Source organism: Microchirus variegatus, assembly GCF_963457635.1.
Source record: "Microchirus variegatus genome assembly, chromosome: 2".
Classification (NCBI taxonomy): domain Eukaryota; kingdom Metazoa; phylum Chordata; class Actinopteri; order Pleuronectiformes; family Soleidae; genus Microchirus; species Microchirus variegatus.
The window spans coordinates 9,688,447-9,714,466 of NC_139803.1; the positions used below are offsets into that span (position 1 = coordinate 9,688,447).

The window sequence follows — 26,020 nt, forward strand, 5'->3', positions numbered from 1 at the left end:
GCGCTAATGTTATTTTATTTCGACCCAAGCAAAACTTTTTTGTCTATAAGGATACATCCACCAGAGAGCTTATGCCCCTGCAAACGTCCGAACTAAAGCCATCTGTGGTCCCTAGGAATAAAAAAAAGCAAGAAATTACATCTTCACAGCTAATTGACATGGTTGAAAAATGATTAATGAATTATGTTTCACAACAAATGAATAAACTGAACTGACCATGAGGGAATTTGTCATTGAGGAGCTTCTGGAGCCGAGCGGTATCCAGCTCCTGATTCTGACAACAGAGACAGAAATATAATATAAAACTCTGAATGATCTCTACGCATCAGGAAATACTCAAACATATGAAAGCAGATACATAATATCACACCTGATCTGCATAGCATCTGAACAAGAGACTGGAATCCACATCTTTGATGTCGGAAATCTTGAAACAGAAAAGTAGATGTAAGATGTGAAATTGTCTTCTTCCTGTTGGATTTACGGCTTTGATACCTTAAACTCAGTCCTGGGGCTGCTGTAGTTTAAGGGGTGTAGCTAATCGTGCCCAAGTGTATGCCCTTTAAAATACATTTTCACCACTCCTGACAAATTAGGAAGGGTTTGGTGATTTTTAAGTAAATAGAAAAATACTAAACACTGCAGTCTACAGAGTTCCTTTTCTCTCTTTAACTCACAGTAATGTTATTATGGCGTCACATTTATATAAAAAGTATTAAACAACCACGATTATTTTAGACAGCAGCGAGCTGTGCGCTCGCACATAGAAGCATATATTTTAGTTTTATTAAATTATTAAATAAATGTAAATAAGTAACACCTGTTACTGTAATGACTAGGAACCAATGTTGGGGAAGGTATTATGAGACGCACGATCAGAAAGAGACTGGGAGATGGGAATAAATAACATGACTGAAAACCATCCGTTGCTCGTATACTGTCTATATTAGTACATAATCTATATACGTATATTAATAAAGAGAGTATCAGTACAACAGCAACACTGTTGAAAGTGTAGCAGGAGAGATAGGTCGTCTCAGGTGCCACACACGAAGACGGACGGAACTTTTTTGTTCCTACCGTGAAATCTAACATCAATTATATGCTTCAATATGAGTTCTCATCTGCACAATTGTTTACTTGGGAGTCAGAGCCATTTTTATGAACATTACAAACGCTTTACTTCAGGCTCACTTTACCTGATTTGCTCTCTCAGCTCTGGACGTCTTGTCGTGATAGCCGTCAATTAAACGCAAGAAGCTCTTTGTGGGTGTGGCCACACTGAACGTGACCAATCATAAGAGGGCCCGTGCTCTCCCTGGTCTCCACTCCCAAACTTATTTGCTCATGTTTTATAACTCTCACGATCAGTTAACAAATCTGATCTTAAATTAATTGCTTATCTTCACTAAATGTTTGGGTTGAAAAAATAAAAATATAATAATAATAATAATACTTTTTGTTTCTGACGTTTGAAGGCACTTTTGCCTGATGAAGATACAATTTTTTGGCCAAAGCATTTAATTGCACAATTAAAAAATAAGCCCTCCACCACATTTACTTGCCGATGCATGCTGTACATTATTAAAATATTTTCCTTCATACCTTGGATTGAACTGATTGAACTGATTGAACTGACTGATCTTGTTCGAGATGCTTCTGATGGACACTGTGTTTAGAGAATGGATACATATGACATACATGGACACAATAACACACATGGACACGGTAAAGGAATATCACAGTATCTCTTTACCTGATCTTAATCTCAGCCTTGGTGTAGACTGTGAGAACAAAGTCTGCATCCATGTAGGCATTCCTGGTGTAGGGGATGATCACGTACTCTCCAGGCTCCACAATGTGCATCTCAACCAGTTCTCTGCTATGGGAGTAATACTCTGACCTCTTCACTCTGCTGTTTTCGTAAAAGAAGGGGAGCTCCAGTCTTCCCTCTGGTGTCTGGGGTTAGAATCATGCAGAATAAAGCTCATTTGAAGAATCCCTATTTGTTGAGTTTGCCATTGTGATGTATATATATGTGAGTCATTTGTGCATGTTCTTGTGTGTGCGCTTACCCCAGGTGGGATCTGTTGAATGTAAAATAGGAAGAAATATGTTACGATACAGATTCAAAGCCATTTAAAAATTCTTCTTTCATGAATAATTGCACTTTGATTGTCAGAATGCAGACCTTCACGATGGCGAATGCCATCGGGTAGAAGCGAGTTCTGCAGCGTTTCACTTGAGGTTTCTGCATCAGTGACACTATCATGTTTTTGTCTCCTGGCTGCATCTCGTTAATGGTCGCCACCTGGATGCGATACTGAGGATTTGTCTCAAAGCTCACTACGAGAGAAAATGAACAATGCATAGGACACCTTTAGAGACGGGTTATTGTTGACCATGTGCTTTTTGCTTCAAATAATAAAAGAATGATCCACCTTCAGACATGTCGCCGCCTGCAGACTTCCCTACCACCCAGCTGCCTTCATACGTCATAGATTTCCACTGGCAGGAAACATCACCATCGATGAAGTTGGGTTTCTCAGAAGCTATCCACATCATGCCGAAAAAGTGATAGAGGTCCTCTAACGCCATCCTGACACAGTGAAACACCAGAAACTCAAAACCGGCGATATACACTGCAGTCTAGAAACAACTTAATGGCTCGTGGTTCTACTGAATGTTCACATTTCATCTTCAAAGAATAAAACCATAACACAATCAGTTGTGTAATTGTGCAGGAGAACACGATGGGAGCCAGACAGCAATGTCCAAACTGTGTTGTTATGCCAAAAAAATAGCTTGTACAAATGTTTAGTTCAGATAATTTACCAGAATTCTCCATCATTGCCACTTAAACGCTTTTGTTGATCGTCGGCACTCACACCGTTCCACAGGTCTGACCTGAGCAGAGGACAGAGGACAGTTTGACACTGAAACTGAAAAGATTTATCACTCATCTTCAGCTGATGCACAAAGCAACTATTAAATATATATATATATATATATATATATATATATATATATATATATATATATATATATATATATATATATATATATATATATATATATATTTAAATATATATATATATATATATATATAAATATGCATAAATCACATACTTGTCGCTCCACTTTCCGTTCCACTCCAGTTTGCCCCAGGGGTTAAAGAGTCGCACCAGTCTCACTTTGGAGTCAAGATGCTGGACCTTATCATCAAATGAGAAATTGACAAATGAGACGAGAAACACTCAAAAGTATTGTTTGTTCTTTTGTATTCTGTTCGAGGCACTTTGAGATGTTTGCTGGTCGTATATGACATAATATGTTTGTCTTATTTCAAAGAGAAACAAATGTTAATATTGTGCACCTTTTTGATTTTATGCACCAGAGATGACAGCTGTGCACTACAACCAAAATACTTTTATTGCTAGTTCTTTTATTATTGTTCTTAATGCACGTTTTAAATGTTGTCATCACTTGCTGCTTACTGGCTGCAGGAAATGTCGAGCCCAGCTAAATTTCTTGGTTTGAAAGTGCAGCCCAACTGAGTTTGTAATATATGAACAGTTGCGTTGTACCTCAGTGACAGCTGTGACAGCGTAAGCATGTCCAGCCACCAGTCCGTTGTCGCTTACAATGTTCTCCAAATCACCCTGAAAACGACAACAACAACAAAAACAACAGTAAATCATGTGTGAAAAGACAGACCCTTCCTTTCTTTTCTCTTGTTGTTCTTCTTCTCTCACCACTTTAGGAGGAGTCCCACAGCAAATCATCGACAAGCCACTGGTGGCTCTTGTCAGCGCGAGCCAAAGCAGCTCTTCACGGTACTCATAGAGGGACCCTCTGAGCGAATAATACATGCTCACTCCTGCAGTGAAGTCCTTGCAGACGTCTGACGGCATCCCAGCGCTCATGTCGGCATATGAACCACACACCCTGAGAAACAAAACAAAAAGGCTAGTAATTGGGGATGCCCACTGAAAGTATTGGCCCGATATTATCCTATTAATGTAATATCTGTTTGTTCCGATATCGTTTTTTCTGCTGATAAAGAAATGAAAACCCAATAAAGTAATGCCAAAATGGATTTTCGCCAAAATGTGCGATTAAATGCTTGGTTTATATTGTGGTCTTATGCAATAATGAGTAGAGGAAATACAATTGAACAGGAAAGTTGATCAAGACATAGTACGCATGTCTTGATCATCGTGGGTAGATCAAGACTGTGCTGCAAAAGGCTGTGCTTCATTCTCATTATCGTGAAAACTAGTTTTCATAGGATTAGGCGATTATGATTAAGGTGAGTGCATTAATCACATACTTTGCATATGCTTTTTCCAGCAGAGGAACCCAGAAATCCTGTCCTCCTCTGCTGAACACAGAGAGCAACTCGTTGTTCATCGTCGGCAGGAAGTCATCGATGACGACATCCACCCACTTGCCAAACCTCCAGAACTGACACAGACAGGATGTACAGTGGGTTAGTTGACTGAAGCATATATGCATAGTTTTAACTCTTGACAAAGACAAAATATTTACCCTGAAGTGAAAGATCCCTGCATAATCCACAAAGGACTGGTTCATTGGCACAACTTGCACCATCAGGTCTCTACTAAAGGTCAGAGAGGAGAGCGTAGCCAGAAACCAGCAATTACCTGGCAAAAGGCAAAGTAACAACAAAAAAAAAGCAATCAAGCACTGGCACATACTTCACAATTTCAAACACACAAAAGCAGAATTTCTTACTTACCTATGCCTCCTTGACCGAAGTCAATGGTCTCATCCATACAGAAAGTTGGCTCAATGGTTTTGTTCTGTCTTTTCATTAAGTCCTGGACAAACAACAACAACAACAACAACAACAACATGAGGGAATAAATCTAAACAAGACAGAAATTTAGAGTATTAGGGCTAAACTGAAGACTAATATCATGGCTTTATTCTCATAATACTGCAAATGTATTCCCGTAATATACTTTTGCTCATGATATTATCACTTTTTCAATATTTCAACTTTATTGGCGTAATACTACGACTTCATTCGTGAAATATTATACTTTTTTTTGTAATATTATGACTTTTTTAATATTTCAACTTTATTCTCTTAATATTGCAACTTTTTTCTCGTAATATTAAGACTTTTTATTCTTAAAATCCGCAAATAACACAACGCCATGCCTGCATTAGAGGGAATGCTGACTGCAGAATGAAGAACTGTACATGTAATGATGATGTTACCGTATTATAGAAATGAGAGGAAAATATACATACAGCTGGACGAAGCCACAACACATTGTCCTCCTGCCGGTCGTTAAGGTAAGGCAGATCTCCCAGAGAGCAGCTGTTTGGTGGGAAGGTGGGGTCCACAAACAGCCACTCCTTTTCCAGATGGAAACTCTTCAGCTGCGGGAAGTCCTGGTTGTTGTATTTGACAGGGTTGGAAGCGCTGCCCTCGCTGCCCTCTTGGCAAGACATGTTGACGAGGGCCGTGTTTTCACCGGACGCAGACATGGTGGCGAGAAGCTTCGGGCAGAGACTGCAGAGGTAGAAACAGAAGATCAGTGAGGAGGAGGAGGGGAGAGTGGAGACAAACACCTGTGACTGCTGCAACCAACCGACTCTGTGTCTGCTGCGACGTCTAATATATACTCACACGCTACTCTACTTAAACCTGGAGGCAGACCCTCCTCCCAGGAATGTAAAGAAAACGTCTATAATGTCATTCTGCTCGAGGGCAAAAAGGGTTTTCGTGTTTCATACAGTCGCTTATATATGAACTCTTGATGTGTTTTTGCTGTGTTTCTATAGTTCTTACCATGTGAGACTTTGAGATTTGTTTCTTCAATTGTAGTGTGTGCAATATTAATACAATGCAAACATCATCATCATTATTATTAGTATTATAAATGGTGGAGCAAATGGCAATAAAAATTTACCTTACTTTAATTTAAAATGGCTGGTGCGTGTTCCAGTTTTCTTATTTCAGTTTTTTAAAACTTTGGAGAAATCCAGTGTAATGTAGTTTGTGTTTTAAATACTACTTAGCTGTAAACGCTGCATGTAATTTGATCTGCACGGGGGTTTGGCTGTTTCATAACGTCAAGTCATATCTGTGCACTGTTGTCACAAACCCTTTTCTCAAAGAGTCCTGAAAATAGTTTATTTCATGACTTATTTACTACAACACATTTCTGCTACAGCCGGTGTCCACCTAGTCTGCGTTTTGTTCCTCTAATTTCAGGTCTTCAGGTTCCACGGGAAGCTATTGCAACATGTCAACTTCAGGTAGTTAATACCTCAGACATGCAAATCCTCCGTGGGAAATGTTGCATATACTGTGTAGTATATGTGTATATATCAAGTACAAACACACACACGCATTTGTACTCGTCAAAATCTTTAGTAAGTCTTCTTTTGTCTAGTCAAGTCAACACCCTAAATGTGAATCGCCTAGACCGACTGGTTTTTCCCCTTCTGCTCAGCTGACTCACAATTATCAACGGCATGTAACGTATTTTGGGTGAAGCTGCGTGTTGCAACATGGTTTTATCTTCAGTTTCTGCCAAATGGAAGTTTGGCGTGATTTTAAACAGTGGACTTTTACAGGCATGCTTACATTTAGAAAGGAATGCTTGATTTAGAATCTAAATAAATTCTGATTAAAAGAAGCATCGACATTGTTTGTCTGTATATCAGAAAGGAAAAGAATAACACAATTCTTACACACAAAATAAATGAATTTGTATCTTAAGTTTCAGCACACAGACGGACACCAGTGAGGACAGACACCAGGGACACCATGAACAACAGACACTGTCTCCACCCAGGAGAACATGCTTTAATTACAGAGGCTGTCCATGTTTGCTTTGAACAGAGACAAGGGAGCAGTCAGGAATTACACTTAACATGTCCAACTTGCTCTTCAAGTATAACATTGCTTATGGTTCGCAGGGCACTTAAAACAGTTGAACCGATTTGCATGAAATTTGAGAAGTAAGAGTGTGAAAGTGTGGTGCACACTAACATAAAAAAAAAAAAAACTAGTTCTTACACTTGGCAGGGACTTTATTGAAGTAAATGTCAACTGTAACACAGATTCTAATGGTTCTCTGCACTGCAGCAATTTTGACCCGTTTAAGCGATGCTAAACTTAATCATAAAAATGTGATTTTAATTGTCCGTATTATGACAAAAAGACACCAAATAGATCACTCTATGCATGTTCTGCATAACATTGCACGCAAGCTTAATATCTTATTAAAACAAATGATATGATTAACCTCAAGTTGTGTCCAGGCTTGCACAACAATCACAAAAACAAAAAAGGGAACATTTGACCAGTGTGCTCCAGATTATCTTTTATACCTAAAATAAATAGCTTTAATACAAATGTCAGTATACACTAAATCAAATAAAAGTCCAATAAACCATCCATCCATTATCTACCGCTTCATCCTCCACCAGAGGGTCACGGGGGTGCTGTGCCCATCTCAGCTGACATTGGGCGATAGGTGGGGTACACTCTGGACAGTTCTCCAGTCCATCGCAGGGCCACATATAGAGACAACCATTCACTCACACTCTCACACCTACTGTCAATGACCAATTCACCTAATCCCCCATAAAATAAACATAAAAAGATAAAGAAATGTATATATACATATACATATACATATACATATATATATATATATGTATATATATCTTTAAAAAACAACTATATTCCTTTAGTTTTTTAGACAACAGTAAGTTTTCCTTTACCTTGTGGAACAGTTTTGGCGTGTATCTTCCTGCTCTCCTCAGAACTGCAACCTGTTCGGCTGTCTTCGTTTCAGATTTGAATGGACGACCACGCCCCCTGGTGTCCGGTTGCTCCGAGAAGGAGAAGGGTGTCATCATGGATGGATTAAAACGATAATTACTGGGTCGAGGCACCATCCTTTGGCTCCGTGCACCGCCCCCTCAGCCTTGAAGACAATTTCGTCATGGTGGCCACACTGGGTACTGCAACAGAAAATACTCATTGGTCACAAAAAGCATTTTCCCCATTGAGCACAATAGCAAAAGAGACGCCTGTAAAAGTGTCCACAGGACACGGGCTGTCGTAGTTATAGATCTTTATATTCTATATTTTTAATTCATGATGTTCCATATTTTAAAAATCTTCCTAAAGCCCATAAAAAGTCCAGAAAAATACTATTTTCCAGAGTGACGTCACAGCCGTGTACTAGCACAGCAAAGCGCGGTCATGTGGTGTCTCGGGAACTATAGAGTATTAGTTATGAAAAATGTGAATCATTTGTTTTTATTATTAAATATTGCGATAAAGCAGGTTTTAGTTATTATCCGTCGTTCATTAACATTTATTTACAAACTTATTATCGATGTATTAACGAGCTGCTGTGTTAATTGAGGCATGGGCGACGCTAGCCCCTTTTTAGCGGTGCTTTACCCCTTAAACTTAGAGTAAGAAATGTTATTCTAAAATATTTGTTCGTCTTTGATAAGCTTGGATAATGTGCAAAACATACTCCGTAGTTGATGGTTAAAAATGTATAATTTTGAAAATTGAAAATGAAAGGAAACACCCCCGCCTAACAAATAGTATCACCCTCTGCTCACCGTTACGTTCCATTCATTGCACCTGCACCGCTCCACAGCCCCTATTCCCGTCCCGCACGAGTGAGAATCCGTGTTGTGAATCAAGTAAGTTGATCCAAAGCTGTCTCACACTTCTTTTCTTTTACCTAGATATTACCTAGTTAGTTACCCTAACCCTTACCCTAACCCAATTGATTGTAGTATTTGAACTCACAACCTCAGAGATGCAAGTTGTCTTCTGATGGACTGAGCCACTTGTTTTGATGCACTTTGTGTTGGTTCCACAAACAAACCTGCTGGACTGTAACAACCCCGGGAGTTCTGGATCAAAGTTTTCCCGACCAGGACAACCAACCCTGTCCTTGTGGAATTGAACCTGTCGTGCAGGAACCAACCGATAGTGAATACAGTAAGCTGAAAAGTATAATCACGTAATTAAAGGTTAACATTATCAATTTAATGGTTTAATTGACTGTGGCTAGTTTATATGTATTGTTACAGGAATCATGTTTTTTTTGCCTTATTTCCCTTATATAAATCAAATCAAATGTTGATTTTTCCATTCACTGATATACTGTATGCTATCAAAAATGTTGTAAAATACAAAATGTTGCTGTCGCAGGAATTTTATTATTGTCCAAGAAAATAATGACAACATTAAGTATATGTTGTGTGATGCGTGCACAAACATAGCAGACATAAACACACATGTACATGTAAATATTAGAGCTTAAATGTGATTGGGACAATGCTCTCATGGAGATAAAACATACAGTAGTATCACAGAGAATCATTTTTACATGAATATGCTAAATGTTGGAGATTTTAAGACAAAATAACCGTGCCGAGGCGAGTCGCACTGGGAACATGTAGCCTACATTTACACCCATAGCAAATATAAAAAACAAATTCCCCCAAACCACACAGTACAGTAAAAATATTATTGATTTTGAGTAAGGCTCCTTTTTAGACCAATGGGACATGTCAAATATCACATTATGCCTGATCAATTACTGATCTGAACCTCCGCTTTGGTGAAGACCGTGAGAACAAAATCTGCATCCATGTAGGCACTCCGGGTGAAGGGGACGATCACGTACTCTCCAGGCTCCACACTGTGCAGCTCAACCACTTCTCTGTCATAGACATATTCTGACTTCTGCACACTGCTGTTCATGTAAAAGAAGGGGAGATCCAGTTTTCCCTCTGGTGTCTGGGGGGTAGAATCATATAGAATAAAGCTCATTTGAAGAAAGATTGCAAAATTCAAGTCATTTAAAAAAATTAAATTTGTATATAAGTGAGTCATTTGTGCATGTTCCTGTGTGTGTGCTTACCCCAGGTGGGATCTGTTGAATGCAAAATGGGAAGAAATGTTACTATTCAGATTCAAAGCCATTTAAAAAAAATGCTCAATTCGTGATTAATTGTACTTTGATTTTCAGAATGCTGACCTTCACGATGGTGAACATAATCGGGTAGAACCGCATTCTGCTGCGTTGAGGTTTCTGCATCAGTGAAACCATCAGGTTTTTGTCTCCTGGCTGCTTTTTGTCAATGGCCGGCACCTGGATGCGATACTGAGAATTTGTCTCAAAGAGCACTACAAGAGAAAACGAACAATGCAGAGGACACCTTCAGAAACAGGTTATTAGGGCCCAAGCACAAATGTGCCAGGGTCAACCTATTGTTCCCGTTGAGATATTTTCCCCTGCGACGTTGGGCTTATTTTTGAGGGGGTTAACGTGCATAAGAACTCTTGACATTTGGCACGGAGGTCAGGTCGGCGAAAAATGTGATAGCGGCATAGGACACAAACCCGTTCGTAGCCCCAGGGCTCTATAGCGCCCCCAGAAGTCAAGTCATGGTCAGACAAAATTCGTCAGATCGGGATGAAATTTGGTGAGTGTGTTGAGCTTACTCCAATGATTCTTGGAGATTGTTTATTTTTTATATCGTCTCCGAGTCGCACATAGTTGCTACAATTTTAACCAAACTTGGTACACTTGTTGCTTTCATGATTCCAAACAAATTTCCAATGTACTTCCATTAGCTACGCCCACCCAGAAGTCAGCCATTTTGGAAAAACAAAAATGGCCAGTCTATGCATTTGAACAAACTCATCTTAGCAAGTTTTGAGCTAGCCGTGCCAAGATCGGTCCATATGTTCAAGACAAGTTAATGATGAAAAGTTATCAAAGGATTTTCTCTATGTCAAAAGGCGTGGCCTCAGCACTCCTTAAAATGGCAGGAAAACTACTTTAAAATTCCACTTTCCTACGAGCGGTCCTAGTCTTTTGTATTTGTGCACAGAACAAAATGTTAAAAACATGTTGACCGTGCGCTTTTTGTTTAAATGATAAAAGAATGACCCACCTTCAGTCATGTCGCCGCCTGCAGACTGCCCTGTCAACCAGCTGCCTTCAAACATCATACATTTCCACTGACAGGTAACATCACCATCGGTGAAGTTGGGGTTCTCACAAGACATCCACACCTTGCCGAAGTTGTGACAGAAGTCCTCCAATTCCATCCTGACACAGTGAAACCCGAGAAATTCAAAACCGACCATATACACTGCAGTCTACAAACAACTTAAAGGTTTGTGGTTCTAATATTGTTGTGTTACAATAAGAACATTCCAAACGGCCTGATTATGCTAAAAAATAGCTTGTGTAAATGTTTTATTAAATCAGGTAATTTACCAGAATTCTCCATCATTGCGCTTGAAACGATTTTGTTGCTCGTCGGCACTCACATCGTTCCACATGTCTGACCTGAGCAGAGGACAGAGGACAGTCTGAGACAGAAACTGAAAAGATGCAACTATAAAAACAGTCCATCTATGTACATATATATGCATTGTGCTATATGATTAAATCACGTACTTGTCGCTCCACTTTCCATTCCACTCCTGTTCGCCCCAGGGGTTAAAGAGTCGCACCAGTCTCACTTTGGAGTCAAGATGATCGAACTTATCATGAAATGAGAAATCGACAAATGAGACGAGGAAACAGAAGTTCAAAAGTAGAGAAACACTTTTCACTGTCCCTTAAGATTCTTACAGTAGTCTGACAGGTTTGATAACATTGTTTGTTCTTTTGTATTCTGCTAAAGGCACTTTGAGATGTTTTAGTTGTTGATATAAATAGTTACAGCTAATACGGTGCACATTTTTTTATACACTTTGGCCCAACTGAGTTTGTAATTGAAGTCCTGATGTAGTGGAAAAGCGGCATGAATATTTCAGCCCTCCCTCCCTGTTATTGTGTTGAACAGTTACCTCAGTGACAGCTGTGACAGAGTAAGCATGTGCAGCCACCAGTCCATTCTCGTTTACAGTGTTCTCGTAACTACGCTGAAAATGACAACAAAAACAACTACAGTAAATCGTGTGTGAAAAGACAGATACTTCCTTCATTTTCTCTTGTTGTTCTTCATCACTCACCCCTTTAGGAGGAGTCCCACAGCAAATCATCGACATGCATCTGGTGGCTCTTGTCAGTGAGAGCCAAAGCTGCTCATCATGGTGTTCAGAGTAGAAGTCCCTGAGTAGATAACTCATGCTCACTCCTCCAGTGAAGTCCTTGCAGGCGTCTGACGGTACCCCAAAGTTCATGTCAGCGTATGAACCACACAACCTGAGAAGCAAAACAAAAACAAGGCTGTTTTCTACAGTATTAGAGTGACCAAAATCATTCAGTCAGTAGCAACTGGACGAGAGACAGACACGACTGATTCAATGACTTTTGGAGGCTTGCATCAATGTGTAGTCATGATGTCGTCAATAATCTGAACCCCAAATTTGAAGCCTTGTGATCTAATAAATGATTAAAAGTCACGTTTTATCTTTTTCCTCGAAACGGGAACATGGTTACACAATTGACATCAGATTTTTACAATTTTTTGTTCCATATTTTTTATTATCAGGTCAAATCTAAAAAACCACCCTATGTAGGCTGCTTAGAGTATGGATAAATGGGGTGCTGTTTTGTCGCATTTAGCTTCAAACATTTGAAAAAGTGCTGTGAATTTTTGAAAGTCACTTTTTTAGCACATTTAGATTTAGATATGCGATGCATATTGAACTTGCTGTTGACTTCACTGATACTTGGACACTTGAGTGATTGTGAAATCTATTTATCCTAGGATTAGGCGATTGCACGTCCTGCGTCACAGTCTATGATTAAGGTGAGTGCATTAATCACATACTTTGCATATGCTTTTTCCATCAGAGAAACCCAGAACTCATTTCCTCCTTTGCTGAACACAGAGAGCAACGTGTTGTCCATCGTCGGCAGGAAGTCATCGATGACGACATCCACCCACTTGCCAAACCTCCAGAACTGACACAGACAGGATGTACAGTGAGTTAGTTGACCGAAGCATATATGCATAACTTTTCTATTTAACACTTGACAAAGACAAAATATTTACCCTGAAGTGAAAGATCCCTGCATAATCCTCAAAGGACTGGTTCATAGGCACAACTTGCACCATCAGATCTCTGCTAAAGGTCAGAGAGGAGAGCGCAGCCAGAAACCAGCAATTACCTGGACAACAAAAGAAAAGCACTCAAGCACTGGCACATACTTCACATAGTTCACATAGATTCAAACAGAAGAATTTCTCTGGCTTACTGATGCCTCCTTGACCGAAGTCAAAGCGTGAGGTCCCGTCCATACAGAAAGCTGGCTCATCACCGTTGTTCTGTCTTTGCATTAAGTCCTGGACAAAACAACAACAATGAATCTAATGTTAACAGAAACTTAGAGTATTAGGGCAAAACTAAAGACTTTTCTTGTAAAAGTTTACATTAATAATGTTACGGTATTATAGAAATGAGAAGAAATGTACATACAGCTGGACGAAGCCACACCACATTGTCCTCCTCCCAGTTGTTGAGGTAAGGCAGATCTCCTAGAGAGCAGCTGTTTGGTGGGAAGGTGGGGTCCACAAACAAGCGCTTCTTTTCCGTGCAGTCACTTTTCAGTTGCGTGAAGTCCTGGTTGTTGTATTTGACAGGATTGGAAGCGCTGCCCTCGCTGCCCTCTTGATAGCACAGGTTGATGAGGACTGTGTTTTCATCAGACACAGGCATGGTGGCGAGAAGCTGAGCAGAGTCTGCAGAGGCAGAAATGGAAAATCAGAGAAGAGAGTGGAGACAAACACCAGCAACGGTCGAATATATACTCACACGCAACTATACGTAGCCTGGAGCCAGACCCTCCTCCCAAGGATGTATAGAAAACACACACAGCAAGGCCTTAGACAATGTCTCTAATGTCATTCTGCTCGAGGGCTAAAAGGGGGGTGGGTGTGTGTGTGACTGTTGAGGCTTCTGTAAGAAACTTATTTTCAAAGGAATAATATAAACAGTAGCTTATATATGGACTCCTATCAAGTGAGTATTGAATTCAACAACTGTTCAAATAATTTGTTTGCTCTTTACGATAGGGAAAAAAGAAAAAGAACTGGATGCTTGGGCGCCTCGTGCGTGCAATTGGATCTGCATGGGTGTGTCCGTTTCATAACGTATATAATATCCATGCATTATCACAAACCCCCTTTTCTCAAAGAGTCCTGGAAATAGTTTCTTCACAGGAACATGTATATAACTATCTTTAGAACTATTTTTGTGGATACTATTTTAAGGCTTAGCTTAAAATGCAAATTAATAAAGTTGACAATTTGATTTTTACAACCATCCACTGAGACATTTCACACCAGACAGGCACCTAAAGCCGGTGTGTCAACCTTGTCTGCATTTTTTCTTCTAATTACAGGTCTTCAGCTTCCTGTTGCAACATGTCAACTGCAGGGAGATCATACCTGCAACATGCAAATAATCTGTGGCACATGTTACGGGGAGGACGTGCAAAACCACATACAAGGACTTGGAATTTAAAAGTACAGGTAAGAACTTACATAAAAGGAAAAGATATAAAGCTCATAATCATATAAACATTATTCTTCTGAATGAATCCACATAGCAGCTCTTTAATACATCTATAGTAAGTTTGAAAGTAAATACAGGTGACCATCGCCTTCATTTAATCACATTTCTCATATTGTACGGTTCCCTGACAGGAACACCGGTCCTGAGGCGCGCTTTGGTGTGCATGTACACAGATGTGACGTCACTTGAAGAAACACCATTTTTCTGGACCTTTAGGAAGGTCTTGCAAATATATAACTAAAAATATAGGGTAAAGAGATCTATAAAAGCACATGTTCATGTCTCGAGGTGTCCTGTGGACAGTTTCACAGGCATCTCTAACTCAATGGGACAACGACACCGTGTCCATATAGGTAAACATGCTGTAATTACAAGGGCTGTCGATGTTTTCTTTGGACAAAGACAAGCAGTCAGGAATTACACTTTACTTGACAAACCTGCTCTACATGTTAAAAACGTCTGGTTGAACTGCAATTACCACCTCCAAAAAGGCTTTTTATGGCCACCTGTCTTGTTGAGTGTTCAAGAATGCTAAAATCACCACCTTAGCAGGACACTTTAAACAGAACGATTTGAATGAACTCTACTTTGAAAACAAGAAATACTGGTTATGTGGCAGAAAGAAAAAGCAGATACTTCAAAGAAAATGTCCACCGAGACAATTTATTAAAAGCCATTTTGACACATTTTTAGCATTCCAGCATGAAACTGAGGAAGCTGGCCGTGGTACAAAGGGAACATCACATGCTTATATTGGATTGGGAGACAAGTAAAAAAGGATCACTTAAATTTCTATTTTGACATATACAATACAATGGAGGCTTCTGTAAATTGCTCAACATTCAGTTTATTAGGTTTTCACAACTTTTTAAATTTCATCTCAAAAAGGTCATGCTTTTCAAACAAGGCAATCCGATGGCAGACTTCACCCCATATTACTATTGGCAAGTGCGGAAGGCACCAACAGACAGACACCATGATGCGAGGTAGTAATCTCATCACGCCCATCGACACCTGCAGGAGACAGTTTACATAATTTAAAACCACAACAAATATATTTTAATCCAAGTATTGCAACTTTTCAATGTTCAGAAAACCGAGAGTCACCACTGAAAAATCTGACGGTAATTCCAGCTATTTCAGTTTAAGTTTCATCACAACAAGAACAAAACTGCCAACAGTGTGTAATGTGGCTTAAAGATTAAAAAGTACCTGTTCATTAGCGACCAGCAGATGTCAGGCGACAGGTCCATGCTGTCACAATGAAGCCTGTAAACAGCAAAGTGTGACAGTCAAAAACAACCCATACATGTTTAGACACATTTACACACGCTTGAGTCTCAGAAAATTGGATTAGAAACAATCGTCAGTTGTCGCATCGGACGGCACTTCCTATTCCAGGTTTTCATCACCGACTACAAAATTTCTACCATAAAGCAGAGCTTATGTATTCACTTAAGTTTATAATGTATCCAAGGACTTACAGGATGCTCTTCACCAGCTGCATCCATCGTCTACCACTTTATCCTCCACATGAGGGCGACACTGTCCGACTCGGCTGACAAGGCAAAAGGCAGGGGACACTCTGGACCAATCAGTTGCAGCCACACCAAAATGAGACTTTATCTCCAGGGAGCCTTCCTTCAAAGTCCAGCTCTACCTTGAGTAAACAAGACAAATCAAAACATTAAAAAAAAGTACTGTTGGCATCTCCTGTCATAAGCTGCTTTCATTGCATGTTCAGAAAACCAATAATCACCACTGAACAATCTGACGGTAATTCCAGCTGTTTAGTTTAGGTTTCATCACAACAGAGCACACTAGTACTGCACAAATAAAGATAAAAGTACAACACATTTTGCTGTAAATGTGACTCCAAAAAGGACTTACCAAAGGCACCTCCTTTCCACAGAGCATCCCTTCAAAGACCAGCTCGAACCCTAAGTAGCCAAAACAAATCAAGTGTTTGAAAACCCAAGTATCATCCAATCCCTTACAAGATGCGTCCTTCATTGCATGTTCAGAAAAACAATAATCACCACTAGACAATCTGACGGTAATTCCAGCTGTTTAGTTTAGGTTTCATCACAACAGAGCACACTAGTACTGCACAAATAAAGATAAAAGCACAACACATTTTGCTGTAAATATGACTCCAAAAAGGACTTACCAAAAGGCACCTCCTTTCCACAGAATCCCTTCAAAGACCAGCTCGAACCCTAAGTAACCAAAACAAATCGAAAGTTAGAAAACACAAGTATCATCCAATCCTGACAAGATGCATCCTTCATTGCATGTTCAGAAAACAATAATCACCACTAGACAATCTGACGGTAATTCCAGCTGTTTAGTTTAAGTTTCATCACAACAGAGCACACTAGTACTGCACAAATTAAGATAAAAGCACAACACATTTTGCTGTAAATATGACTCCAAAAAGGACTTACCAAAGGCACCTCCTTTCCACAGAGCATCCCTTCAAAGACCAGCTCGAACCCTAAGTAACCAAAACAAATCAAATGTTTGAAAACCCAAGTATCATCTAATCCTGACAAGATGCGTCCTTCATTGCATGTTCAGAAAAACAATTATCACCACTAGACAATCTGACGGTAATTCCAGCTGTTTAGTTTAGGTTTCATCACAACAGAGCACACTAGTACTGCACAAATAAAGATGCGTTCACTTACCCATCATGCTGCTCATTTGTCGGGAGTAGAAACCCGTCCTTTGCAGCATCTTGACTGTACACATTTTGACCTGTATTAAAGTTAATCGATTAGTTTACTCTGCAAGCTGATGAAAAGATTGAATACAAAAACGTTTATATAGCAACTCAGAACAGTGAGAGCGAAACATCGTCAGTTATCGCATCAGACGGCACTTCCTATTCACAGTTTTCATCACGGACACAGCCACACGGAATCCCTACAAAGTAGGCCTGTCGCGATATTCAATAAATCAATTAATCACACGATAATTAAAATTACCGCGATAATTTTTCTGGCCGCGATAAATGCCATTTGCATGCTTTTTTGTTTTCCCTGTGTCTCTCTCGGGTCCTAAAGTGTGTGAAATTTGATGTAGTATGCATGCCAGGTGGCTAGGTGGCGCTGTGAAGCACTGCCATTCAACACCACCAGGAGCGCGTGCATGCGCTGAAACTTCCTTCTACTTCTCTCTAGTAGCGCTGAGTCGCCCACAGTCGAAAACCAAAACATTGACTCTGCGTAATTTCTGAAATGACTCCTGGATCAGTATCAGAGCAGCTAAGGCAACTTGGATGTGCGACTGATGGATTCGAATCCACATGTTTGTTGTTTGTCTGTACTGCACATGGATCCGACGTCAGCGTACAGGAGGTTAGCCAGCGTCGTGGCAGCTTGAGCAGCTCAGAAAACACTTTTGCTTGTTCAACCCTTTAGACGGGAACGCGACAGCGGAGCGTTTTTAAGAATTCCACTCTGGAGGGTGGGTTCATTTTTAGCGTTTTTAAGCCCCAAAAACGCCGTCGCTCTCTAAACGAAAGGCACATCTGATAAAATATTTTGTCTGTTTCATCCTGGAGCGTTGCTGTGTAAAGCCAGAGTAACGATGAGTGAACCCTCATGTCAGTCACTTGTCAGTCGCATGGTGTGTGGGGAGGCGGGACTCCTGGCATAACCTACCACAGCAGAGTGCAGCTAACCCATTTTATTTATTGCTTTTGCAATTAAATTTATTGTGTTCTAGTGTTCAATATTCTTTAAAAAATAAAAGTTTATTTCTCTTTGAATAGGTGTACCTGCATTATTATACCATTATCATTGTATTAGATGAAAATTATCTCAGAACAACAATATTATCGATTATCGCAATAATTTCTGAGACAATTTATCGTCCAGCAAAATTTGTTATCGTGACAGGCCTACTGCAAAGTCATGTTATAGTCGCAATCACTCACCTTAAGAGCATAAGGAGACTTCATGTGACCTCACGTGAGGAGCTGAACGACCACGTTCCCCCTGAAAAAACAACAATAAAGAATCAAGTTAAAAAACGCTAGATCTACCAATACGACTTAACTACGCCATTAAGCTAAGTAAGCTCATAAGCTAGCTCCATGAATTCTATGCTGGCGCCCTCTGAAACCATTTCAGCTCATCTTCATCCATTCAACATCAATAGAAAGAAAAGTAGTGGATGAATGGTGGATATGTGCATCAAATAATCGACAAACATCATAAACTCACTTCTGTTTTTCGCTTCTTCCATGTTCCAGCTTCTCCACGTGGCTGTATGCTCACGTGCCCTCAACAGTCTCAGCAGCTAACGCTCACATGGAGCGCTTTAAACTTAAAAATTCACTTAAGTCCAACTACCGTGTAACTACTGCTTTCTACTGCAGTTTACAGCTTATTAGAGTTTTGATAACGCATTTAAGTGCCGCATCTCCAGTAGAAGCAACCACCCAGGAGCCGGAGAAAATGTAAAAGAGGGCATAGTTTGATTCTGCGACGATTTTATACCAAACCCGCCCTCATCAGTCGCGGATATAACACGTCAAGAGACGTTAAATTGCGCCATGGTACCATGACGCCACCTGCTGTACCGGAGTATGAACAGCAGGGCCTGAGTGGCTAAACCATATTTCAAATGACTTAACACTGTTTACTTGGTGATTTCATGCCAAAAAAATTATGGATACAAACAATAATATGGACAAACTACTGTGCACATATCCTTTTTTGTTTACTTTAATTTTTATTAAACACACCTTAATCCACACTGCACTTGTTTCACATGTTGTTTACCTAGTAATTCATTGATTTCTTGACTTAAACATGTGAATAGTTATTTTTTATTACATGATTTGCTAATGGTTTTTATTACAGGCCTAAACATACGTAAAGTCTCAGATTGCAGTTCTACACAATACATACTTTATATAATATATATATATATGTAATATATATATATATATATATATATATATTGGTATAATAACATCTTCCTCTGTTTCATGTACACGAAGAGAAGCAATGCTGCCCTCTAGTGTTCAAAGTTCACAATCCCATTTTAATGAGCGTAATCGTGACATGTTCCAAGTTCTTTGATATGAAAGTTGTCCTTCATCCTCGTGTGTGATGTTTGACTAAAATTAAGTGTCCTGACATTATTCTGACTTTAATCTCAGGAATCTGGAGAAGAAAAGGTAAAAAAAAAAAATGTCCCTAATCCTCATCCGTACATTTATTCCTGTCTTATTAGTATTTTAATTTACTTACATTCATGTGTTTTAATAAGTTTATGTGTGAATCTCGTTTTCTACAGTTTGTGTATTAGTTGTGTTGTGCAATAGTAGCCTGCGACCACAGGGAAGCGCTGTTCGACAGCTCACACGTATTCATCAGGTTTCTGTGCTGAGGGGGGAAAAAGGCGTCATTTTATAAAGTAGATTTGTTTTTCTCGACAGACTTCGGATGAATATTGTGTTCACATCTCCACACTCAAGATCTCACTTCTCATTCTTCATCGTCCTCTTCCATCCTGTGCTTCCAGGTAAAAACATTTCAAAATCAGTCTGAAATATTTTAAAATGTGACTTCAACGCTTGTGTATCTATAGACCACGTTTGTTTGTGTTTGTTTTTTGTGTGTCTGTCTATGAGTGTTGCTACAAAATATTACTATTATTATTATTATTATTATTATATATGTATATGTAGGTATTTATTTGTCCCTGGTGCATCCTGAAGAATGTGTCATTCATTATGGTTTAGTTTTCTGTCTCATCATCATGTGATCAAATAATGAGTGCGCGCACACACACACACACACACACACACACACACACACACCCCCCCACACACACACACACTGTTGTAGGACTGTTGTGTTCTTATTCTTGTGGCCGAAGTTGTTTCAAATGTTTGAAAATGTGAAATATTGTTTCACAGGAGGCAGATTTATCTGCTCTCTCATCATCCTCCTCTTCCTCACATACTTCATCTTTATATGTATATGTACATATCTTTGTTTCCTTTCAGTATCCATTGATTCCTGGAGTTTTAACTAAAGCGAAAGCAAATGTGATGTTTAAAAAGCTTTGTTTTTAACATTTGAAAGTTTTCAACTTCACAGACGTTCATGTGAGGTGAGAAAAAAAGAGGTGAAAGAGTGTGTGAGGATGTTTCCCCCCGTGAAGAAGGACCGGATTATTACTCAGCTCCCTAAGGTTAGTGATATCACACACACACACGCGCACACACACACACACACACACACACACACACACACACACACACACACACACACACACACACACACACGAACACACACACACACACACACACACACACACACACACACACACACACACACACACACACACACACGAACACACACACACACACACACACACACACACACACACACACACACACACACTGGTGTCCATCACTTCAGAAGACATTGCATTGACTTAGATTCATTTCCTGATTCATTCATTCATTTACCTCAGCCAAGAAAAGTCAGAAGTCAAAAAGCAACAACACAAATGCAAAACACAACAACACAAATGCAAAACACAACAACACAAATGTAAAAGCCAAAAAGCAACAACATAAATGCAAAAGCCAAAAAGCAACAACACAAATGCAAAAAGCAACAACACAAATGCAAAAAGCGACAACGCAAATGTAAAAGCCAAAAAGCAACAACACAAATGCAAAAAGCGACAACGCAAATGCAAAAGCCAAAAAGCAACAACACAAATGCAAAAGCCAAAAAGCAACAACACAAATGCAAAAAGCAACAACACAAATGTAAAAGCCAAAAAGCAGCAACACAAATGTAAAAGCCAAAAAGCAACAACACAAATGCAAAAAGTAACAACACAAATGTAAAAGCCAAAAAGCAACAACATAAATGAGAAAGTGTCAAGTTGAGTCTTCAGGGCCACCATACTCCTCTCTTGTAAACGTTAACTTTGTTTAAAGGCTGTTAAAATGTCTTACGGTGCGACTACAATTCATCTCCAACTGATTCACTTCAATACTTTGATTTGTCATCTTTTGTATTCAAAAATGTGTTTAGAAATATCATGAATGACATTGTGCCTTTGTGTATTTGTTTGTTTTCGCCAGTGTTTCAGTTCAGATGCAGCGCTGCACACCAAAGACACTTTCCACCCGCAGGTGAAGGCTGTTTGTCGGGTGCACAAGTCAGACACAGTGAGGTAACATCATACTTTTACTCCACCACATTTCCTCTGTTACTACCAAAATAAAAGCAGAAGAAGAAGAGTTGGTAACAGTCTGTATTTATATAGCGCTTTACTAGACACTATAGTTGTCACCTATAGGGCTGGGAATTGAACCCGCAACTTTCCAGTTGAAAGACGTGTGAATGACGGTTGTTTTGTTTGTTCACGTGCAGCTTTAATATCGCTAAAGTCATCGTCGTGGGAGATGTTTCTGTCGGAAAAACGTGTCTCATCAGCAGGTAAGAAGTTTCTATACTCAGGATATGATGTTTGGATTAGGATTTATGGAGGAATTAAGAGTAAAAATCCCAAATATGGATGTTATTATGTCTGTTTTTTCCTCTTGTTCCTGTCAGTTTCTGTAAAGGCGACTTTGAAAAGAACTACAAAGCGACCATCGGTGTGGATTTTGAGATGGAGCGTTTTGAAGTGCTTGGCGTTCCCTTCAGTTTACAGTTGTACGTATTCAGCCAAACTAAGTTTGTGTGTTTGTTTTTGTGCAGAAAACTGTGTGTAACTGTGTGTATTTCAGGTGGGACACGGCAGGTCAGGAGCGCTTCAAGTGCATCGCCTCCACATATTACAGAGGAGCACAAGGTGAACGTCGCTCTGCTGATCCTCAGCTTTGCTTCCACACGTTCACATGATAACACACGTTTATCTCTTTTTCACGTTTCCTCAGCCATTATCGTCGTGTTTGACTTGAGCCGTTCGAGCTCACTCATCCACGCCAGGTCACTGACTTTTAAGATATAGTTTAGTTTTGTAAAAACACAATTTTAGTACAGTTCTAGTTTTTTTTTCAGTGAATGAACATGTTTTTGTATCTGTGTAGGCAGTGGCTAGAGGACGCGATGAAAGACAACGACCCGTCCAGTGTTCTACTGTTCCTTGTCGGGACCAAGAAGGACCTGAGTGTGAGTGGGATGATATTGAATGACCAAATTATGTAGAGATACACGTGGAAACTACGGTGGCCCTGAGTTGCAAAACACAAACACAAAAGCAGAAAACACAAAAAACATTAACTCAAAAACGGAAATGCAAATCAAAAAACACAAAAAAAAAATTGATTGATTTGCGTTTGTGTTTTGCGTTTGTGTTTTGCGTTTGTGTTTTGTGATTTGCGTTTGTGATTTATGTTTGTTTGGGATTTGCATTTGTGTTTTGTGTTTTTTGCGATTTGCATTTGTGTTTTGTGTTTTGCGTTTGTTATTTGCGTTTGTGTTTTGTGATTTGCATTTGTTTTGCGTTTGTGATTTGCGTTTTGTGATTTGCGTATGTGATTTGTGTTTGAGTTTTGCGTTTGTGATTTGCATTTATGTTTTGCATTTTGTGATTTGCATTTGTGTTTTCTGATTTGCGTTTTGTGATTTGCATTTGTGTTTTGTGTTTTGCGTTTGTGATTTGCGTTTATGTTTTGTGATTTATGTTTGTGTTTTGTGATTTGCACTTGTGTTTTGTGATTTGCATTTGTGTTTTGTGATTAACGTTTGTGTTTTGTGATTTGCAATTGTGTTTTGTGATTTACGTTTGTGTTTTGTGATTTGCATTTTGTGATTTGCGTTTGTGATTTGCGTTTGTGTTTTGTGATTTGCGGTTGTGTTCTGCACATCAGGGCCACCGTAGGAAACAACTCAGCGAGGATGATTAGATAAAAGTATTTAGGTCCAAAAGATGTGTTTTGAACTGTAATTCTCTGTCATTTGACTTCATTCAATCGAATTTCCTCGGCTCCTCAGACTCCAGAACAGTTGGCAAAGGTGGAGGAGGAGGCGATCAGACTCTCTGAGGAAATCAAAGCAGAATACTGGGCCGTGTCTGCAAAGTCAGGTGAGAGTCAAGAGACAAGAACGTCCACGTCCAAGAACCCACTAAATGATGAAGTCCTCTCCATGTTGTTGTTGTTGTTGTTGTTGTTGTCATCGCAGGAGACTGCATCAGAGACTTCTTCTTGCGCGTGGCCTCGCTGACGTTTGAGGCCAACGTTTTGTCCGAGATCGAGAAGAACGGGTCGAGGAACGCTGGCGACATCATCAGTGAGTCACATGTTTGTCATGATGCACCTTCATTTTATGGTCTAAAAAAGTATTATTTTTATTATATAAAATACTCATTAACACGCATAAAGCACCAAAATGTGCTCATAAAAATGGAGCTATAAAAATGTGATAAATTATTATTTTTATTTAAACCAACATCAGTCCTCATCAAACATAAATTATTTAAAAAGAGTTTTTAACTCTTAAATTGCCAAGTTTTGCGTAGGTGCGTTTGTGTGAGTATTTCAGTTCACATTGTTTACAATAGACTACACTCAGAAATGCACAACGTGGCATACATTGTTTAACAATATGCATGAAAAAAATGATAAAATATTCTAGAAATTAAAGCCCAAAACACAAAAAAATGTGTCTGGGTAAAGAAAGAAGCCAAAAAGTTATAATAACTGCAATAATTTGAAGTAGAAATTCTTGTCTATTCTTTTCTATTCACATTTGTAAATTAATCCAGACAGCCCATATTCAGCTTAATGCACCACACCAGCTCACATTGTGTGTCTGAATGTATAAAAAACACATTTGTGTGACACACAGGACTCACAGAGACCAACCACACACCAGCCAAGAGGAAACCAAACTGCTGCTGAGCAGAGAGCAAGAGAGAGAGCGTAAAAAACACCTGGACACACTGCGTCGATCTCACAGCGACATGAACAGACCCTGGTTAAACAGCTCAAAGAGATAATAGTTAATATGAGAGGTGTGTCTGCAGACTGATGATCCACGCTGAGGGTTTGACATCACGGCTGTAAACTGAACAGTGTCCACAGTGTCTTCTCAGGAATGCTGGTTTGTACTGCTCGTTAGTACAGAACGACAACAAATAAAGCTTTGTGATGTTGCTATCTTTGCAAAAAAACATTCTCTACATCTTTTTATTAAACCGCACTTGATTGATTTTATAAACATGTGTCTGTCTGAGTTTTTCTCTTTCTCTCTCGTCCCTGAAATGACAGTGAAACCTAAGACCTAAAACCATGTTTCCACGTTCCCTCACTCGACCTCCTGTCATGTGACTGTGTGCTGCTAATGTGACACATACAGCGGCTCCCATGACCTGAACCGTGTCCATGACACACCTCTCTCTCTCTCTCTCGCTCTCCTCTGACAGGATTCTCATGATCGGGAAAATGGAGGGATTGTTTACAGGGGGAAAACAACTAAACAGCTTCTTCTCACAAAAAGGAAGCAAACTGTTTTTAGAGTGCATCTTTATCATTGTGAGCCTGGATTTGGCTCCTGTTCCCTCCAATTTAATGTGTGTGTGCGTGTGTATACTGTATATATGTGTACTTGTGTATACTGTATATTTGTGTATATATGTGCATGTATATGTGTATACTGTATATATGTGTATGTATGTGTGTGTATACTATATATGTGTATGTGTGTGTATACGGTATATATGTGCATGTATATGTGTGTGTGTGTATACTGTATATATGTGCATGTATATGTGTGTGTATACTGTTATGTGAATGTACATGTGTATGTTGGTGTATACTATTTATGTGTATATATGTGTATGTATGTGTGTGTATACTATATTTGTATATATGTGTATGTGTGCATTCTGTATGTGTATATATGTGCATGTATGTGCGTGTATACTATATATGTATATATATGTGTATGTATGTGCGTGTATACTATATATGTGTATATACGTGTATGTGTATACCCATATATATATATGGGTCAATGATAAATAAAGCTTCTAAAAAGGTATTTTTTAAAAGTTTTTTAAAAATAGATCTTATTCATATTTTTGAGTCCAGAACAATGTGTTTGAACATGTCTCATATATTGAAACACCATTCTAACTGTTTTAACTCATTTTTTTAACAGTACTTTTAACTTCACAACAAAAAAAAAGTCAGGTGGCACAACCAAATATTTATAAAAATATATATACATTCCTGATATTTATTTTAAAATCAATTATATGGCAACTATCCCTTAAGGTGTCTACATTAGATAAACATCATTATTTTCATTATTGTGTTTTTTTTTTAACAATAATTTAAGATTTTTGCTCTCTGTAGCGCTCGCTGCTGTACGTCACATGACTACTGGATCACGTGTTTCCGACATGAGCGTGCACACGACGTCAGAGGTTTAATATTAACACTTTTATTAA

The 26,020-nt window shown here is 39.2% G+C and overlaps 5 protein-coding genes across 7 annotated transcripts in view; 2 read left to right on the forward strand and 3 right to left on the reverse strand.

Moving 5' to 3' along the window:
- Nucleotides 1-26,020, forward strand: part of LOC310943323 (claudin-4-like) — a gene marked incomplete at its 3' end in the record, with an annotated part of 222,219 nt that overhangs the window by 85,494 nt on the left and 110,705 nt on the right. The gene's annotated exons all lie outside the window — the stretch shown is intronic.
- LOC310944702 (calpain-1 catalytic subunit-like) lies at nt 44-5,523 on the reverse strand (the record flags this gene model as incomplete). The annotated part of the gene is made up of 16 exons (XM_083910509.1): nt 44-111; nt 217-274; nt 371-427; nt 1,606-1,669; nt 1,757-1,959; nt 2,076-2,087; nt 2,192-2,346; nt 2,442-2,599; nt 2,836-2,907; nt 3,130-3,215; nt 3,588-3,662; nt 3,756-3,948; nt 4,334-4,467; nt 4,552-4,667; nt 4,763-4,844; nt 5,284-5,523. The coding sequence occupies 16 exons, from the start codon at nt 5,521-5,523 to the stop codon at nt 44-46; spliced, it is 1,773 nt and encodes a 590-aa protein (XP_083766635.1).
- LOC310944703 (calpain-1 catalytic subunit-like) lies at nt 9,620-13,714 on the reverse strand (the record flags this gene model as incomplete). Its single annotated transcript, XM_083910510.1, has 12 exons — nt 9,620-9,826; nt 9,951-9,962; nt 10,068-10,216; nt 10,990-11,147; nt 11,319-11,390; nt 11,502-11,587; nt 11,897-11,971; nt 12,062-12,254; nt 12,826-12,959; nt 13,051-13,166; nt 13,254-13,341; nt 13,475-13,714. The coding sequence occupies 12 exons, from the start codon at nt 13,712-13,714 to the stop codon at nt 9,620-9,622; spliced, it is 1,530 nt and encodes a 509-aa protein (XP_083766636.1).
- Nucleotides 15,261-19,028, reverse strand: LOC310943286 (uncharacterized protein). 3 transcript variants are annotated; one of them, XM_083908822.1, is made up of 9 exons: nt 18,805-19,028; nt 18,516-18,576; nt 17,263-17,332; nt 17,020-17,069; nt 16,743-16,791; nt 16,463-16,512; nt 16,057-16,228; nt 15,785-15,841; nt 15,261-15,586 (listed from the first exon to the last, which is right to left on the reverse strand). In XM_083908822.1, exons 2-7 carry the CDS (start codon nt 18,537-18,539, stop codon nt 16,067-16,069), a joined length of 405 nt encoding a protein of 134 aa, XP_083764948.1. In that variant the 5' UTR covers nt 18,540-18,576; nt 18,805-19,028; the 3' UTR covers nt 15,261-15,586; nt 15,785-15,841; nt 16,057-16,066. The 3 variants fall into 3 exon arrangements, 2 of the variants coding, with proteins under 2 accessions (XP_083764948.1, XP_083764949.1); XM_083908823.1 differs by having other exon boundaries at nt 16,057-16,232; XR_014593114.1 differs by lacking the exon at nt 16,743-16,791 and having other exon boundaries at nt 16,057-16,232.
- On the forward strand, nt 20,730-24,499 carry rab34b (RAB34, member RAS oncogene family b). The gene is made up of 10 exons (XM_083908856.1): nt 20,730-20,788; nt 21,699-21,790; nt 21,991-22,056; nt 22,174-22,275; nt 22,350-22,414; nt 22,500-22,551; nt 22,653-22,734; nt 23,560-23,650; nt 23,749-23,856; nt 24,415-24,499. The coding sequence occupies exons 1-10, from the start codon at nt 20,741-20,743 to the stop codon at nt 24,465-24,467; spliced, it is 759 nt and encodes a 252-aa protein (XP_083764982.1). The 5' UTR covers nt 20,730-20,740; the 3' UTR covers nt 24,468-24,499.

Coding starts and splice junctions, on each gene's coding strand:
- rab34b (XM_083908856.1), top strand. CDS start 20,741: ATGTTTCCCCCCGTGAAGAAGGACCGGATTATTACTCAGCTCCCTAAG. Junction 22,415..22,499: donor ATATTACAGAGGAGCACAAG/GTGAACGTCGCT, acceptor ACGTTTCCTCAG/CCATTATCGTCGTGTTTGAC. Junction 22,552..22,652: donor AGCTCACTCATCCACGCCAG/GTCACTGACTTT, acceptor GTATCTGTGTAG/GCAGTGGCTAGAGGACGCGA.
- LOC310943286 (XM_083908822.1), bottom strand. CDS start 18,539: ATGAAGTCTCCTTATGCTCTTAAG. Junction 17,333..18,515: donor AGTCTCCTTATGCTCTTAAG/GTGAGTGATTGC, acceptor ACTTTAATACAG/GTCAAAATGTGTACAGTCAA. Junction 16,513..16,742: donor TGGAAAGGAGGTGCCTTTTG/GTAAGTCCTTTT, acceptor TTGGCTACTTAG/GGTTCGAGCTGGTCTTTGAA.